Raw genomic sequence first — 15,861 nt, 5'->3', positions numbered from 1 at the left:
ATGGGGAATGGAACAAGCTCCGTTATTTAAACATTTATACAATGTTTTAATAGTCCATTAGAATAGTACAGGCCACATTAAACACCATACCGACCTATTCAATCTCAACCACTGGTTGTTGGGAGAGTGAGATTCCCCCCCCCCCCCTCCCTATGACAATGGCGTAGTACATGATTGAACTAATTAGGATGTATGTCAAGACAGAATTTAAAATAAAGATTTCACCATACATGATTTACAGAAAATCTTTAGAAAAGGGTGTTTAAGTACATGCTTAATTTGATCTTTTTAATTCAAAACACCAAATTACAATAAGGAGTTGTCCACTGATGATACCTGTTTTAGACTTTCCTTTTGGTTTAAAAATAATTATATATATATATATATATATATATATATATATATATATATATATATATATATATATATATATATATATATATATATATATATATATATATATATATATGAATGAATGAATATATATATTGTACCATAAAACAAGAATGAAAACGATAACAACAACTACAACAACAATAACACCAAGAAATAATAGATTTTAAATTAATTATTTTTTTAAAACCAAAAGGAAAGTCTAAAACAGGTATCATCAGTGGACAACTCCTTATTATAATTTTAAGTTGGCAACCTTAAAGCTAATTCTAATGCTTCATCGTGTTTTACTTGAAAACCTTAACGCCAATTGAGTTCCAATCAACACCTCTCAAACATCTTAAGGCTCACATACAAAACAAACCTCTAGGTAAGCAGAGAGAGTCATGTAGACTTTTTCCCCATAGGCTGTTACACGGTTCAACATGGAGGAGTTGTGAAGAGAGCTGTCCCAGGCAGCCTCAAATTGGAAGAATACTCTGTAAGAATATCAGGGGTACGGTTTGCATTAGTGAAATCATTTTCATACCAGTTTTTTATTCTATCAAATCATCATTAGCTTATGCTGCTGTTGTTGTTAACATTAAATAAGGGTTGACTCAGATAGAGCTAAAGCAGAGAGCATTCAGAAAAGAAATCCCCAAGAAATACTTGAGCTATTTAAACGTGAGCAGTTTATATAGCGCAATATCCACTCAATGTGCTCAAAGCGCTTTACAAGGGGTCCCTGTCGAACAGCAACATGTAACATGTAGAACGAGACATGACACCTGTTACAATTTTATTATATTGATATTACAATTTTTTCCCACATAGACAACGTTGTTAATGGCCAGTTACTCATTTTACACCTGAGAGAATGCGAGTAAAGAGCCTTTTCCAAGGACTCAACTATAAGCATAGCGAGGCTTGAACCCATGACCTTTTCAATTCAATTCAAATATTTATTAATTGTAGGCATTTTAAAAATGTTTAATAGATAATGTAGTCAGGCTAATAGAAGCCTTTGACCGACATAGGTTTTAACACATAGTGCATAAAAATACATAGTAATACATTTTCCCTTAAAAACCTTCCCTCATCAAGATTCCAATCATGACACACAAAGAAAAGTAACATAATATTATATATATATATATGTACGGTTAGATTAATTACAAATATTACATTTGCATGGCTGGCCATTCCATGAGAGGATATGATTTTTGAAAACATTAAAATTTGAAATTTTCCTGATGTGCTCCGGAAGTTCATTCCAAAGCACAGCAGCAGAATATCTGAAAGATCTTTTGCCATAAGACGCTGTTCTGACCCTTGGAATATCAAGAAGGTTTGTATATCTAAAATTGTATCTATTACATTTCAAAATGACCATATCAGATAGACAAGGAGGAGTAATTTTGTATAAAATTTTTAACGTTTCCAAAGCAATTGTTCTCATTCGTCTTATTTGTAGGGAGGGGACTTTGGCCTTTGAAAGTAATTGGTCGTAGGATTTTTTGTCATCATCATAAATAAAACGCAGTGATCTTTCTTGTATCTTTTCAAGTTTATCACAATTCGTTTTAGAACAGAAATGCCAAGCTAGTGGACAGAAATTGAAATTTGACAATACAAAAGAGTGAAATATTGTTAACTTGTTCAATTTTGAAAGGTATTTTCCAAGCCTTTTAAAGACATTTAAGACCTTCCAATCCAAAAGCGAGTGTCATACCACTAGACCACATAGCCACATACATATTTCAAAACTCAACTTCTTACATTCAAAGAAGGATCAGCTTCACCAGCACAATGACTTTGTGTTTTTCTTTCTTTCTTTTTTAAAATCTTCACAAGGAGGATTTTAAAACCATAATTTGTACATATTTGTTAACTGCAACAATAAGAGCACACCGATGTGAATGCATGATTTATTGTTGAATCAAAGTTCTGAAGAAGTAAAATTAAAATTTTGAACTTTAAAAAAATTAGGCCCTTTCAGACAGCAATACATAATGGCATTGCCTTGGTTTTCCATTAAAGATTTTTAAAAAGAGAAACGTCGGTGGTCGACAGAGATCATTCACATTGTCCAAGTCCAAGTGAGGAATCTGTAGTTGCCTCTTATGGAGAAACAAAATCATGCATTTGATATTGTAATCAGAGCTACCAGGCGGCCAGCTGCATGTGCAAAATAAGTCACGGAGAGGACAGTGATTCTAAAATTAGTTTCTAAAAATATTATTAATTTGCGCATCGACAGATTTTATTACTGGACCTATATTGATCGTTTATGGCTACGTGGTTTGTGGTATGACACTCACTTTCTGATCGGAAGGTCCTGGGTTCGAGCCTCACTCTGCACATAGTTGAGTCCTTGGAAAAGGCTCTTTACTCATATTCTCTCACCATACTCAGGTGTAAAATGAGTACCTGGCCATTAACAGCGTTGTCTAAGTCGGAAAAAAAAATTGTAATCTTGCCAGACAGGTGTCATGTTTCGTTCTACATGTTACGTGTTGCTGTTGGTCTGGACCCCTTGTAAAGCATTTTGAGTATGTTTAGGGGATATTGCGCAATATAAAAGCTCAGTTTAAAGACAAAACAGGCCTGATGTGGAACTCAAACCAAGGGCATCAATTGTCGGGTCAAGACCTTGAGCCATCTCGCACTGGTAAAATCAAACAAGTGATTATCAATGATAGTATATTTCAGGGATGAAATTATATATAATATTTTATTTTTTAAATTAAGCCCTTTCGCAACGGCACCATAAGATCCTGTCACCTAGGCATTCCATGAAGGAATATAGATAATCCATCAAACAGTATGTCTGATGTCAACAGGAATCACCCACGTTCTCCAAGTGAGCAAATTGGGGGTTAAGAATCTTGCCCAAGGAAAAAAAAACGAAAATGCCTGAAGCGAAAATCAAATCTGGGACCTTCCGGATCACAGGGCAAAGCCTTAACCACTCGGCCACTTCGCTCCCCACATAATATTTACTGACCCTAAAAACCTAAGAATTTAAAGGAGTAGTACCTATCATCATTTTGATATTGCAGGAAATGAGCAGGGAACAACCCAAGCGAGAGAACTGTCGTTTCAATATCATAGTCATAAAATTCCACAGTGTTCCTTATGCGACCTGGAAAAAGACATAACGTAAATTAATAAATAAATTAATTAATTAATTAATTAATAATATAGAAATAAATAAATAAATAAATAAGTAAATAAAATGAAAATAAGATTAAAAATCATGAAAATGAAGACAATTTTTATGCACACTGTATTCAAACAAGAATTTTCAATAGTTATTTCTTTTTATTTTAAATATCCATGGGGAAAAAGTAAAAATAGCTGAGCATAATAGATATCACTCCAATGGTATAAATTCTATATTGGGTAGTACACACAACCATCTATTAGCAGTTTCACTATCAACTGGTTATTAGTACTTACTAACCTTTAAGTGTAATTCCAAGGATTTCAAAAGTAAAATAATACTCTTTACTTTTCTACTATTATTTTTTTTTTAAATTGGGTTTCCTTCATTTATACATCAACAATTTGTGAAAGAAACCTTTTCTAGCAATTTTTGTCTCTGTTTTTTGGGTTTTTTTTTAATTAATTTATTTTTTGTTTATTTCAGGGAGACTGAAAAAGGGTTCCCTGTTCCATCAAGGTTTATTTTCTGAGCCCAAACGACCAAGTTGTGTAAATAGGAGGTCTGAAGTTTAATCCCGAGTCATTCTGGAAGATTTTTTTCATATTATTTTTTTTTGGGTATTAATCTTTCTATTTCTACATTGTACAACATAACATGATGGACACATTTTTCAGATTTCTGGCTAGCCCCAGAGCCTGCTTCATAATTTCTCACATTCATACTGACCTACAACAAGTTCCCTGACATCCTTCCAGGCAAAGTGTGTCCTGGTTTCATGCACAATGGTGATCCGCAGTCTGCGCTGGATGCCTTGGTGCAGCATGAACACACCCCTGGTGGGAAGGTCATCGGAATGGTCCACCACAACTGGCACATATCTGAGATAGAAAAGAAAGCATGCCAGTCTCAGTTAAATAATGGAAACCACTACACCAAAGACGTTCAACAAACTCCTCATATTCCACAAAAAAAGTATGAGGTGCGATTCGGTTGGTATAGCACCGCTTGAGCATGATCATGTATTATACTCTGCCGCAAAGGAAAAAGCAGACATGCTTAAAAACCAATGTATGCTCTATATGCTTGGTGAGATGTCAGTGACATTGAAGCAAAGGATGAGAGAAATGACTTTGTCCTCATAACACGTAAATATGATACATTTGGTACATCTTTACAAGCTAAGATATTGAAATGACAAAAAAAGAAAAAAAAAGAACATTTTTTTAAAAAACCTCAGTAATAACAATATTTTTATACAAAGTTGAGTAGAAAAGTTTCCAAAAAATATATCACCCCAAATCAAAATCGAGAAAAAGAAAATTCAAGAGCTACTTACTCGCCATTTGGTGCCAATTCACAGATCTCAAACCAAACCAGAAGATCACACTGGGAGTGAATGGGGCTGGAACTAGAATGGAAAGAATAGGACATTGTAAATAACTCTATACAATTGATAATAAACATGGGGTGGAGAGAGAGAGAGAGAGAGAGAGAGAGAGAGAGAGAGAGAGAGAGAGAGAGAGAGAAAGAGAGAGAGAGAGAAGAGAGAGAGAGAGAGAGAGAGAGAGAGAGAGAGAGAGAGAGGGGGGATGGAAGAGGAGTTTCACCATTAGAAATAAAACTATAAAAGTATTTCACACAAAAAAAAATCATAAACTCTGTTCACAATCTTTCAGGGGTTCCAGACACGACACCCCCCCCCCCCCCTCTACCCCTTGGATGAAGAATGCATCATAGTTGACAATTTTGAAAGTGGCCGATATTAAAAACCCTTACTGGGTTAAATCGGTACTCAAGATATATTTGTCTAACATCTATACTTTTATCAGAATCATTATGGAAAAAAAACAAAAAAACAAAAAAAAAAAACAAATAAAAAAAATCCCAGTGATTTAGTAAATGCAAATTAAAATATGACTTATCTTCATATGTCTAACATGTCACGATCAGAGATGCAAATTATAAATGACCAAATCCAACTTTCCTCTGGTTGAAACTTAGAATTTATTCTCTGTTTTCATCTGTCACTTCTTAATACCCTATATTTCTCATCAATTTAATGGAAATATTACAGAATATCAAAATCAGGATATCACATTGGGTTTGTTTGCTTTTTGTTGCTTTTTTTTATTTTATTTTTTTTTTTTTTACCACTCTAACAAAAACCCGTTGAAGTAGGACTTTACCTCTTAGGAATTAAAAGAAAAAAGGTACAGAATGTTCCTGAAATATAGCAAGTCCTTCAGGGCTCCCTCAGTGGAGACAGAATTTATCGACGTTTCTTGATATTAAAATGGACATATCAACTGTCTCTAAGGGGCAATGTGACTCAGTGCTAGGGTCTTTGCTTCGTACCCGAAAGTACTGTTAGATCATCCCCCGCTGTGATGTGTGGCCTTGAGCAAGTCACCTCGTCCTAGCTCAATTTGTGGCGCTGCACTGTGGCTGATGCCTGGGTTATTCCAGTCTTCCCTTGGAATAGACCCTCGAGATAAATTTCCCCATGGGATGAATAAAGGGAATTCTATTTTATTTATTTATTTTACTTGCCTTTGGATAGGTACTAGTCTATCATTAAGTACTTTCCGTTATAATATAAGAGACTCAGCCACCCAATCGCTGCTGATTTGAATAAGAGATAAACCTTAACTGCACCTGGGAACAAATCTTGTCCTTAAGTTGTGAGAGAGTGCTCGACAGAGTGATATTATCATTTGCTTCAATTGGGTGAAATGGATGGCCTATAAAACAAACTTTGAAAATTTTTCTACAATTTTATATTTATACTCCTCCTCCTATTATCTATCATTATCATCATCATAATCATCATTATCATCATCATAATCATCATCACCACCATCATTATTATTATTATTGTTATTATCATTATTATCATTCTTCTTCTTCTTCTTTTTATTATTATTATTATTATTATTATTATTATTATTATTATTATTATTATTATTATTATTATTATTATTATTATTATTATTATTATTATTATTTTTATTATTATTATTATTATTATTTATTAATGGTTTTTAGATGCAGGTAAGGAAAAGGGTACTCTTAACAAACAACTGATCACTGATAATTAAGTATGCAAAAGAATTGTTTAAATAATAATAACATTAAAAGTTAGATCTGTCCCACGGCATGCATTTAAACTGAAATGCTCATAAACGTAATCATAATTGGCAATGTATGCACTTTAGGAATGAAACTTAAAAATAATAGCAGTCTACAAATACTGTGTGAGGCGAAATATTCATGCTGTAGCAGCAATATGGAACTAAACTATACTACAATTATAAGGGGAGGGGGTGAGGGGATTATACAAAAGACATTTTGTAAAGGTCATAGGAAATATGTGGCCCCCTGCCTCGAAATGGTATTATGTCGAGTTTTTCCATTTTTGGGTTTATTGTACCCAATCAAAGCTTATTTTATGCTTGAAAATTTGATTCATAACCTTCTGATAATTCGTAGCCAAGAAATGACTGTTTGAAGTAAGGAGTAAGATCGTGTTATAATATAATTTAATTGTAAAAGACATAGTCATGAAGCAACCTCACCTCAATTATTAACCAATGCAGCCTGTTTAACTAAAGAAATAAAACAACTGGGTATGTATCAAAATGCACAAAGACACTGACACACACAACACAGATACATGCCAACTGTGTGACAATACACATTTAATGGCCAACGAGCGCATGTGATCAGCTTTGACTAATCCGAATCTTTCATCTGTAAGTGTAAAGTTGTTAGAAAAACCTGAAATTTGATAAATTTGACCATTCCCACTTAATAAGCCAATTTTCTTCGTTTTTTCAAATCCCAACATAATACTGTTTGGAGGCATTGGGTCACATATAAATACCTACAACAGTCAATCTTCCATTGTTAGTTTGTCAGATGTAAAATCTCTTTGATTTATCCTTTTAGAATCAAGCTTTGATTTGAATCAAGCCTGACACCAATCTTACCATTTTCATCAAAAGAGCAGTATAAGCAGTGTGACCATCAACGGTGCTACTGCTCTCTTGGGAAAAATGGTTAGGTCTGCAATTATATCTAGATAATTAATTGAGAGAATTACAATTTGAAAGCAATTCTGTTATAATGTCAAAAGTTTAAGGAAAAGAACCGAAATGTATATAAACCACCACCAGAGATAAGCAAAGATTGTTAGTAAAGGCATAAGGTAGACCGTTTGTATACAACGTGTTACTAGTTGATCAATTATCAAAGGTGAAAAACAGCTCAAGGTTAAGGATGTGATCGTTCACACTAACAAATCGTTGACAAAACATCATTTCTCATTATATGAGAAATTCTATTTGATTAGTCTGGATTAGACAGAGCATATCAGTTGTCCCAATACTGTAGACCAATTGTTTAATAACAATCTTTCCCCACCCCTTTTCAAACTTTATTTGAGAGTGACTAAGATATCAATTTTTAAAAAAAATAAATAACCCTTGAACAGAATCACAGTGGACACTCCCCATTTCCTTTCTTTCTCAAGAGAGAGTATAATTTTCAAGGTTAATAAATATTAAAAGTCCAGTATGATCTTGGAGGAGAAAAAGAAATGTATGTTTTAACATGCATCCAAGCATAATTGGTGATCAATGAATGGTTGGTTAGGATGAGGATATAAAGATGAGAACTCTTTCAACTTGCTGAAAATACAACATTTCTCCCATTGCTGTGATGAAAAAATAGACGAATTGCGTTTAAAACTAAAATACCAGACAGGTGTTATGCCTATATAGTTGTTAGTAAAATTGCCATTGTCTTTGTAAGCCATACAAAACCCAATATCATCTTACCGTCTCCGATTGTTGACGTTGAGAATGAGCGACCTAATGGAAAATGGCACAATCAAGTTTTTTCAACTGTTAACAATAAAATAGACTTTAAAAGGTGATAGGGCGAAAAGTGGTAAAATTTGATTGGGCAATACAGCACAATGGAAGCAAAGGAAAAATTAAAATGTGTATTTTAAGAAATGCCACAAGTACCTAAAAGAGTTAACTAGATTATTTGCTTGGTTTGTAACAAATGATTAAATAAAAAGTTCCCATAGAGGTAAGGTTAACGCCTCATTTCAATTCCTGTTTCTGGAAAATTAAACTGTTACATCTCCCCACAAGCTTGGGGTGATGCAAAGCAAATTCTGATCCATTTTTTTGTGAATCAGAAACGAAATATATTAAATCACTGAGTCGAATAACATAAATAAAATATGATACACCTTTACTAATGGAACTTTTCTGTGGTGCTGCCACAACTAAAAATTTACAGAAACTCTGGCAATTGTCAGAGAGTGGCATTCCTGTATTTGTGAAATGAACAAAATATACTTTTTAAAGAGAGACGAAAATCAATAAAGACAACAAATATTTCCAAACATTGAATGCACATCAAAAGGAGGTGGTGGACAGCAAACAAATCTTCTAAGAAAATAACTTTTACAATTGTGATAAAGTATTTTTACTATCATAATGTATAAAAATTTAAAATCTTTGTTAAAATTGCTTCGCTGGAGATTTTGAATGGTCAACTTCATTTTTAAATAACATGATAAACCCAGGTGAAGAAATTAAAGTATTTCTAGCTTTGCGCAGGCGTAGACAGCAGAATAATAAAATTATAACTTAAATCTGCTCTGAACATTGGTTTTAAATACTTGAACAAATACCAACAAATTTACGACATGTGAACAAATTGAATGATTACGGAGAACAATTAAATAATCATTAAAAGTTTTAAAATATTGTGGAAAATACTGACTGACCATGAAAAAATGACATTCTATTTATTTCATGATTTTAAAAAAACTAAAATATTCAAACGATGTCCAAAATCCTTCCATTCTGATGATAAAAATTGCAAAAGATTCAGCCTACAATACCTGCGGTTTTTCTGCCTTGTCATCTTTTTAGTGACATTTTTGTGATCTTTCCCCCTGTGCTTTCTAGCATGCACCAGCTCTATATCATCTTTTACACTTCTTGTGTTATGACTGAAACAAAAGGGGAAACACAGGACACATAGAAACACTAGTGAAATCATGACAATGGCTACCAAGGTTTTTCGATGGTCACAGGGGGAACAAAAAAACAAACAAAACAACTAATTTGTTAGTTTCCACTTAAAACCAAAAGTGCATAAGAAAGCCAATAAATAAAATTGCTTTATCTAGTGTGTGATTTATGGTGTTTAACAGGTTTATCTAGTGTGTGATTTATGGTGTTTAACAGGTTTATCTAGTGTGTGATTTATGGTGTTTAACAGGTTTATCTAGTGTGTGATTTATGGTGTTTAACAGGTTTATCTAGTGTGTGATTTATGGTGTTTAACAGGTTTATCTAGTGTGTGATTTATGGTGTTTAACAGGTTTATCTAGTGTGTGATTTATGGTGTTTAACAGGTTTATCTAGTGTGTGATTTATGGTTTTTCACACAGACAATTGTAGTCCATTTTTTTACATTTATGTTGACATTGCTTGGCTTTTATAGTTTTTTCTGTTTACTTGTCTATCGTGTCCCTTTATTTTTATTCTGTTTGTAAGATCATAGCTTGATTTTCAAGTTCAAGTTCAACGTCTTTATCTGCAAAAAGGCGGATTGCCCAGCACTGTAGATTTTATACATTTATGTTGTCACTTTCTCTACTATTGTGTTATTGAGTTGACAGATAAATGTTTAATAGTTGACCAAATTTGTTGTTGTTGGTAATATCAAGGATTTCTGGTGGGAGAGTGTTCCATTCCTTGATGGTTCTTGGGAAGAAACTGTTTTTATATGTGTTGGTTCTGTGTGTTGGGGTTGTGAACTTACTGCTATGATAATTTCTTGTGAAATATTGTGGTAGAGTTACTGCTATTTTGTTGGAATGTACTGTTCTGTGGAGAAGTTGGAGGCGTTTTTCTTTCCGCCTACTTTCCAGTGTATTCCACTGCAACAATCTCAGGGCCTCAATAACGCATCCTGGTTCTCACAAGAAATTGTTGGTGACAAAACTCAAAGCTGCCCTTTGAACTTGTTGGATTGTCTTAATGTGACCTTGCTGATAAGGATCCCACACTGTGTGCACACGTATTCCAATATGGGTCTGATTAAAGCATTGTATTCCTGTTCTTTCACCTTAGGGGGGCACTGGTACAGGTTCTGCCTCAGGAATCCAGGGTACGATTTGCTTTTGCCACAATATTATCAGTGACCACCATCACCATTATCATCATCCCCACCATCATTATTATTATTATTGTTATTATTAATTTTCATCATCATTATTATTATCATTATTATTATTATTATTATTATTATTATTATTATTATTATTATTATTATTATTATTATTATTTTATTATTATTATTATTATTATTATTATTATTATTATTATTATTATTATTATTATTATTATTATTATTATATTATTATAATCGCTACTCTGTAAATCGCATCTTTCGGTTAATTGCAACATTTCCAAGAAACGGAATTAATTTTATATAAAAGTCACTGGTTAATTGCAACAAACTTCGGTAAATCGCAACAAATTTTTGCCCTCAAAAAGTGTCAAATTCAAGAAATCAATCAAACAAAATATCATGATTAAATGTCATCATGGATAAAATCGTGACAGGTTGAATAATCGAGAGTGATCAGGATTTAATGCCACAGTAATGTTTCACCACTCTATTAGAGACAAAAGGGGGCGGGGCTTTGCTGTATGGGTTTGTAATCTCATCTGTGGCCATTAAATAGGAGGCGAGGAGCATAGTCTTTACAACAGGTAGACAATGGTAGTTGTAAAGAGACTGAACGATATCCTTTGTTTTGGGATTGGCAACTGCATTGTGACCAACTAGTTTGGTGAGAGCTTATTGTCTATCATCGCCGCTAATCACTTTGACTCTTACAAATGCTGAGAACAAAAGAGTGAAAGATAATCCACTCTGAATAAGATGTCGTCTTGCATCAAAGCTGTTTTTGGTTGACAAATCTATACAGGGATGCCATATGGTTTTTGTTTCAACTAATTTGGTCAGTCTGTGTTGGAATAAGAAAAATATTTACAACTAGTTTGAGTTTACCATATATGTGTAAAATGTTGCAATAGTGGACAGGAAACTCCACTTCGGTTCGATATCATCACCATCAACAACATCATCACCATCATCATCACTACTATTTTTATATCAATGTTGTGTCTCATTTTATTATTATTATTATCATCATCATCATCATCATCATCATATATTATTATTATTATTATTATTATTATTATTATTATTATTATTATTATTATTATTATTATTATTATTATTATTATTATCATCATCATTATTATTATTATTTGATATAGCGCCAGTATCCACAAATAGTTCTCAGAGGTGCTTTACAATAGTTTTTTTTGGTATCACACAAGTTCATTCATTCGACTACGAAATCACCACAACAATCGCACACACACACACATCTTGTTCGAAATTCAAATAGAATCACAAAAAGCAGAATGAAAAAGATTTGTTTTTAAATGCCGTTTGAAGACTGGTAAACTTTCACATTATCGGGTTTTAAGTGGTACAGAATTCCATATGATTGGAGTCTAAAATGCAAAACCACGCTCAGCAAACTTTGTTCTTGGGATGTTCTTCTCCATTAGCAAAGAACTGGCGGATCACAGGGATCGAGTTGGGCTATATTCCCTCACAAGGCATTCAAGGTATTCAGGTGATGTATGGTGAGGGCAATTGTAAGCAAAACATACGATTTTGTACATTATTCCTTTCTCTATTGGAAGCCAGTGTAGTGATTTAAGGACCAGTGTTATATGGTCCCAAGGCTTTGTCCTTGTAACTATATGAGCAGCTTTGTTTTGCATCAACTGTAGTCTGTTCAGAAATGTTTTTTGGTAGGCCTAACAGCAGAGAGTTACTATAATCCATGCGGCTGGTAACAAGGGCATGGATAAGTGTTTTGCATGTTTCGTCATCAATAACATTTCGTATTCTGCATATCATTTGGAGAGGGCTATGAACAGCCTGACAGCACTTTGTTCTGTGTGCGCGCATGTCTAGGTGAGTGTCAAAATAGAAACCAAGGTTTCGAACGACATTGGAAGTTTTAATAACAGATTCTCAGAGGGACAGTTGGTCAATGAGTATATCCTTTCCTGTCTTTTTTAATACAATCAGCTCAGTTTTGTCCTCATTGAATTTAAGCTTGTTGTTTGTCATCCATGCTTTAATGTTATCTAGACATGCTGTGAGTCACTGTTTTGTTTCTTCGATATTTTTTTATGAAATGGGAGTGTGGGTATCATCGGCATAGAAATGATGACTGAGACAAAGTTGTGATGATCTTGCTTAAAGGCTTTGTGTACATTGTGAAAATATAAGGGCCAAGCACTGAACCCGGTGAACGCCAATTGCAGCTTTGTTGGTGATGAAAAGAAATCATTTATGAGAACGCGTTGGAACCGATCTCGTAGACAGCATGAAAACCATTCTGGAGCTTTGTCTCCGATTCCAAAGAGCATCTGTATTCGGTCTAGTAGTATTGCATGATCCATATGTCGAATGCGGCACTTAGGTCCAAAGCAGTAGTATTACATTATCGTTTTTGTCAAGTAGGTCGACAATATCAAAAAAGCTGTTTCTGTGCTGTGTGATCGCTTATAGGTGGATTGAAAAACAGTATGCAAATTGTTGAAATTTATGTAGTTGTTGACAATGAGTCTCTATTAATTTGTTTACCCCTGACATGGATTTCAAAACTGAACCTATTTATAACAACGAAAGATTATACAAGTTATATATTATTCGTTTGCATCATCAGTATTGCTTTTTAATGTATGAATTAGTGTGTTAAGAAAGTGCTCTGGGATCACACACTGTTGCAGCATGCATATACCAAGGATCTAGCATCCATGGACTGAAATCATTGTCAAGGAAATATCTATCATAGCACGTCTTGAAAGTGATGTATGACAATTTTAAAACACCCAAACATAAAACAAATAATATTGTGCTCAAAACAACTGAAACCTGAAACAAAAAGCAGACAACATTAAGAACAAGGTTTACAAAGCACAGATATAATGAAATGAGCTATGAAATGAATAATATTCTATAAAAAGACATTGTCTTCAATAAATTTTACCTAAAAGTCAGTTCAGTTGATGCATTCAATAATATCTTTTTCTTTTTTTTTCATCCAGATCAACTGTGTATTTTTACAGTTTAATCAGGAATATCAAAATTATTTTAATCTCTCCTGAAAGTTCAAAATCATTTCAGCTCGTTTGCTAAATGAGAAATTCACAGTTTCTATCGATTAGAATGTATTTTCCTTTTCTCATAAAACTAAATATTACAACTCTGCCGTACACCAACATATGACTTCTTTTTTTATTTATTTTGGCAAGAAAACGATTTAAATATGAATAAATTTCAATGTCTATCAAACATGTCAAAAGTCTTGAAATTCCAGGCTTAAAACTTTTTGGGTCACCTCAATAAATCAAAAAAAAGTGTCTTGTCATAAAAGGCAGAAATGACAACCAAACATTATAAAAAATATGAAATGTCTGCCTATTAAATCTGTATTGCCTAAAGGCTGTGATGGATGTGACCCTAGCTCTTATTCACACGAGATTTAGAAACAACAGATAGCAAATCCTTTTAGCTATTTAATCAGTAATAAATTAATAAAGATTTCAAAATACTCCAGAGATATAAATGATACAGACACATAGTACAATCTATGTTACAATACCAGGAGAGGAAGTCTATATAATCAGATAAGTGAAATTTATGTAGAAGCTCTACAAAAGCACTGACAATTTAAAAACCATCAAAATGTCATTAAATTGAGTAAAATGAAGTAAAGTCTTCTTTGAAGTTTTTCCATAAGTTTATTATTAACAGGCTTACATATTTTTAAAAATTTATTTTGTTTTGTTTTTTTTCCTCACAAGAGCATTTAATTCTTGAAATGGCATTTTGACAGCTCGTAGAATTAACACGTGAAGGAGACATATGGGACAACATCCACAACAATGAAATGAGTGGGTTGTGTGACACAATGGTTGAACTCACCTTGGAGCTGTGATGACACCAAACTTGGGAGAGGGGACTGGCTTCGATATGGGCATGGTTGGAAAGCTACGGCTTGGAGGAGGCCGGATGCTGAAGCAGGAGGGGAAAAAAAAAAAGAATATGAATTCAAGCAATTTGCATTTGCAACCTGTAAATCAAAAAAATTTTGGTTTAGAAAATTGTAAAATAAACAATGAATGGTGCATATTTTCAAAGGGTTACAATTGAACATCCAAACGTGCATTACAGTCATGATTTAAAATGGTATTATGTTTGGACTATTTAGTCTAAAAATATTGTATTGTTAAGTCTAAAAATTGCTTGTCACCCTGTCCAGTAAAAGTTCAAGTCTTAAACATACAACCCGACCATTCAAAATTTTTCAGTGAGGATCGTGGACATTTGTCAAAAAGATGGGAAATTCATCTGTCCATTTGCCAAATTCAAACCTAATCCAAAATGAAACATACCAAATTAAGGATATCATTTAGTACACATTATTATACTCACATCCAGACAAGCATAAAAAAAAATTAAAATTAAAAAATTGAGCTTTTTATGTAGTGCAATATCCACAAATCGTCAAAGCACTTTACACAGGTTCCTGACCAACGTGTAGAAAGAGACATGATGCCTGTTAGGCGATATTACATTTTTTTCCGATGGAGACAACGCTGTTAACGACCAGGTACTCATTTTACACCTGAGTACAGTGAGAGAATGTGAGTAAAGAGTCTTTTTCAAGGACTCAACTATGCACCGAGAGAGAGTGAGGCTCGAACCCAGGACCTTCCCATCCGAAAGCGAGTGTCATACCACAAGACCACATAGCCGCATATAGGACACTACTTAAATTGTAATGAGTATTATGTTGTGACAAAACAATTGATAAATGATAATGCTTTCAGTCTTACTTCACTTCTAAATACACAGGAAAACATAGTCGCTTCGAGAAATTAATAAAAAAATTGAGTTTAAAATCAGCCTTTGTTTCAGATGTCAATTACATTTTATCATTGTAACTGATCATTTTACGAGAGAGAGAGAGAGAGAGAGAGAGAGAGAGAGAGAGAGAGAGAGAGAGAGAGAGAGAGAGAGAGAGAGAGAGAGAGAGAGAGAGAGAGAGAGAAGGAGAGAGAGAGAGAGAAGAGAGAGAGAGAGAGAGAGAGAGACGAAAGAGAGAGAGAAAGAAGGAGAAG

At 33.6% G+C, this 15,861-nt stretch overlaps 1 protein-coding gene across 1 annotated transcript in view; it reads right to left on the bottom strand.

Moving 5' to 3' along the window:
* LOC144971402 (kinesin-like protein unc-104) overlaps positions 1–15,861 on the bottom strand; it is a gene marked incomplete in the record, with an annotated part of 118,171 nt that overhangs the window by 13,436 nt on the left and 88,874 nt on the right. The window contains 7 exon segments of the mRNA XM_078912245.1: positions 758–872; positions 3,415–3,520; positions 4,271–4,422; positions 4,881–4,952; positions 8,383–8,415; positions 9,468–9,578; positions 14,663–14,752. Of these exon segments, the coding sequence (XP_078768371.1) occupies positions 758–872; positions 3,415–3,520; positions 4,271–4,422; positions 4,881–4,952; positions 8,383–8,415; positions 9,468–9,578; positions 14,663–14,752 (679 nt within the window).

This window comes from Berghia stephanieae, chromosome 4 (assembly GCF_034508935.2).
Source record: "Berghia stephanieae isolate SIO BIC M18660-M18661 chromosome 4, UCSD_Bste_1.3, whole genome shotgun sequence".
NCBI lineage: Eukaryota > Metazoa > Mollusca > Gastropoda > Nudibranchia > Aeolidiidae > Berghia > Berghia stephanieae.
This window is presented reverse-complemented; position numbering and strand designations above follow the sequence as displayed.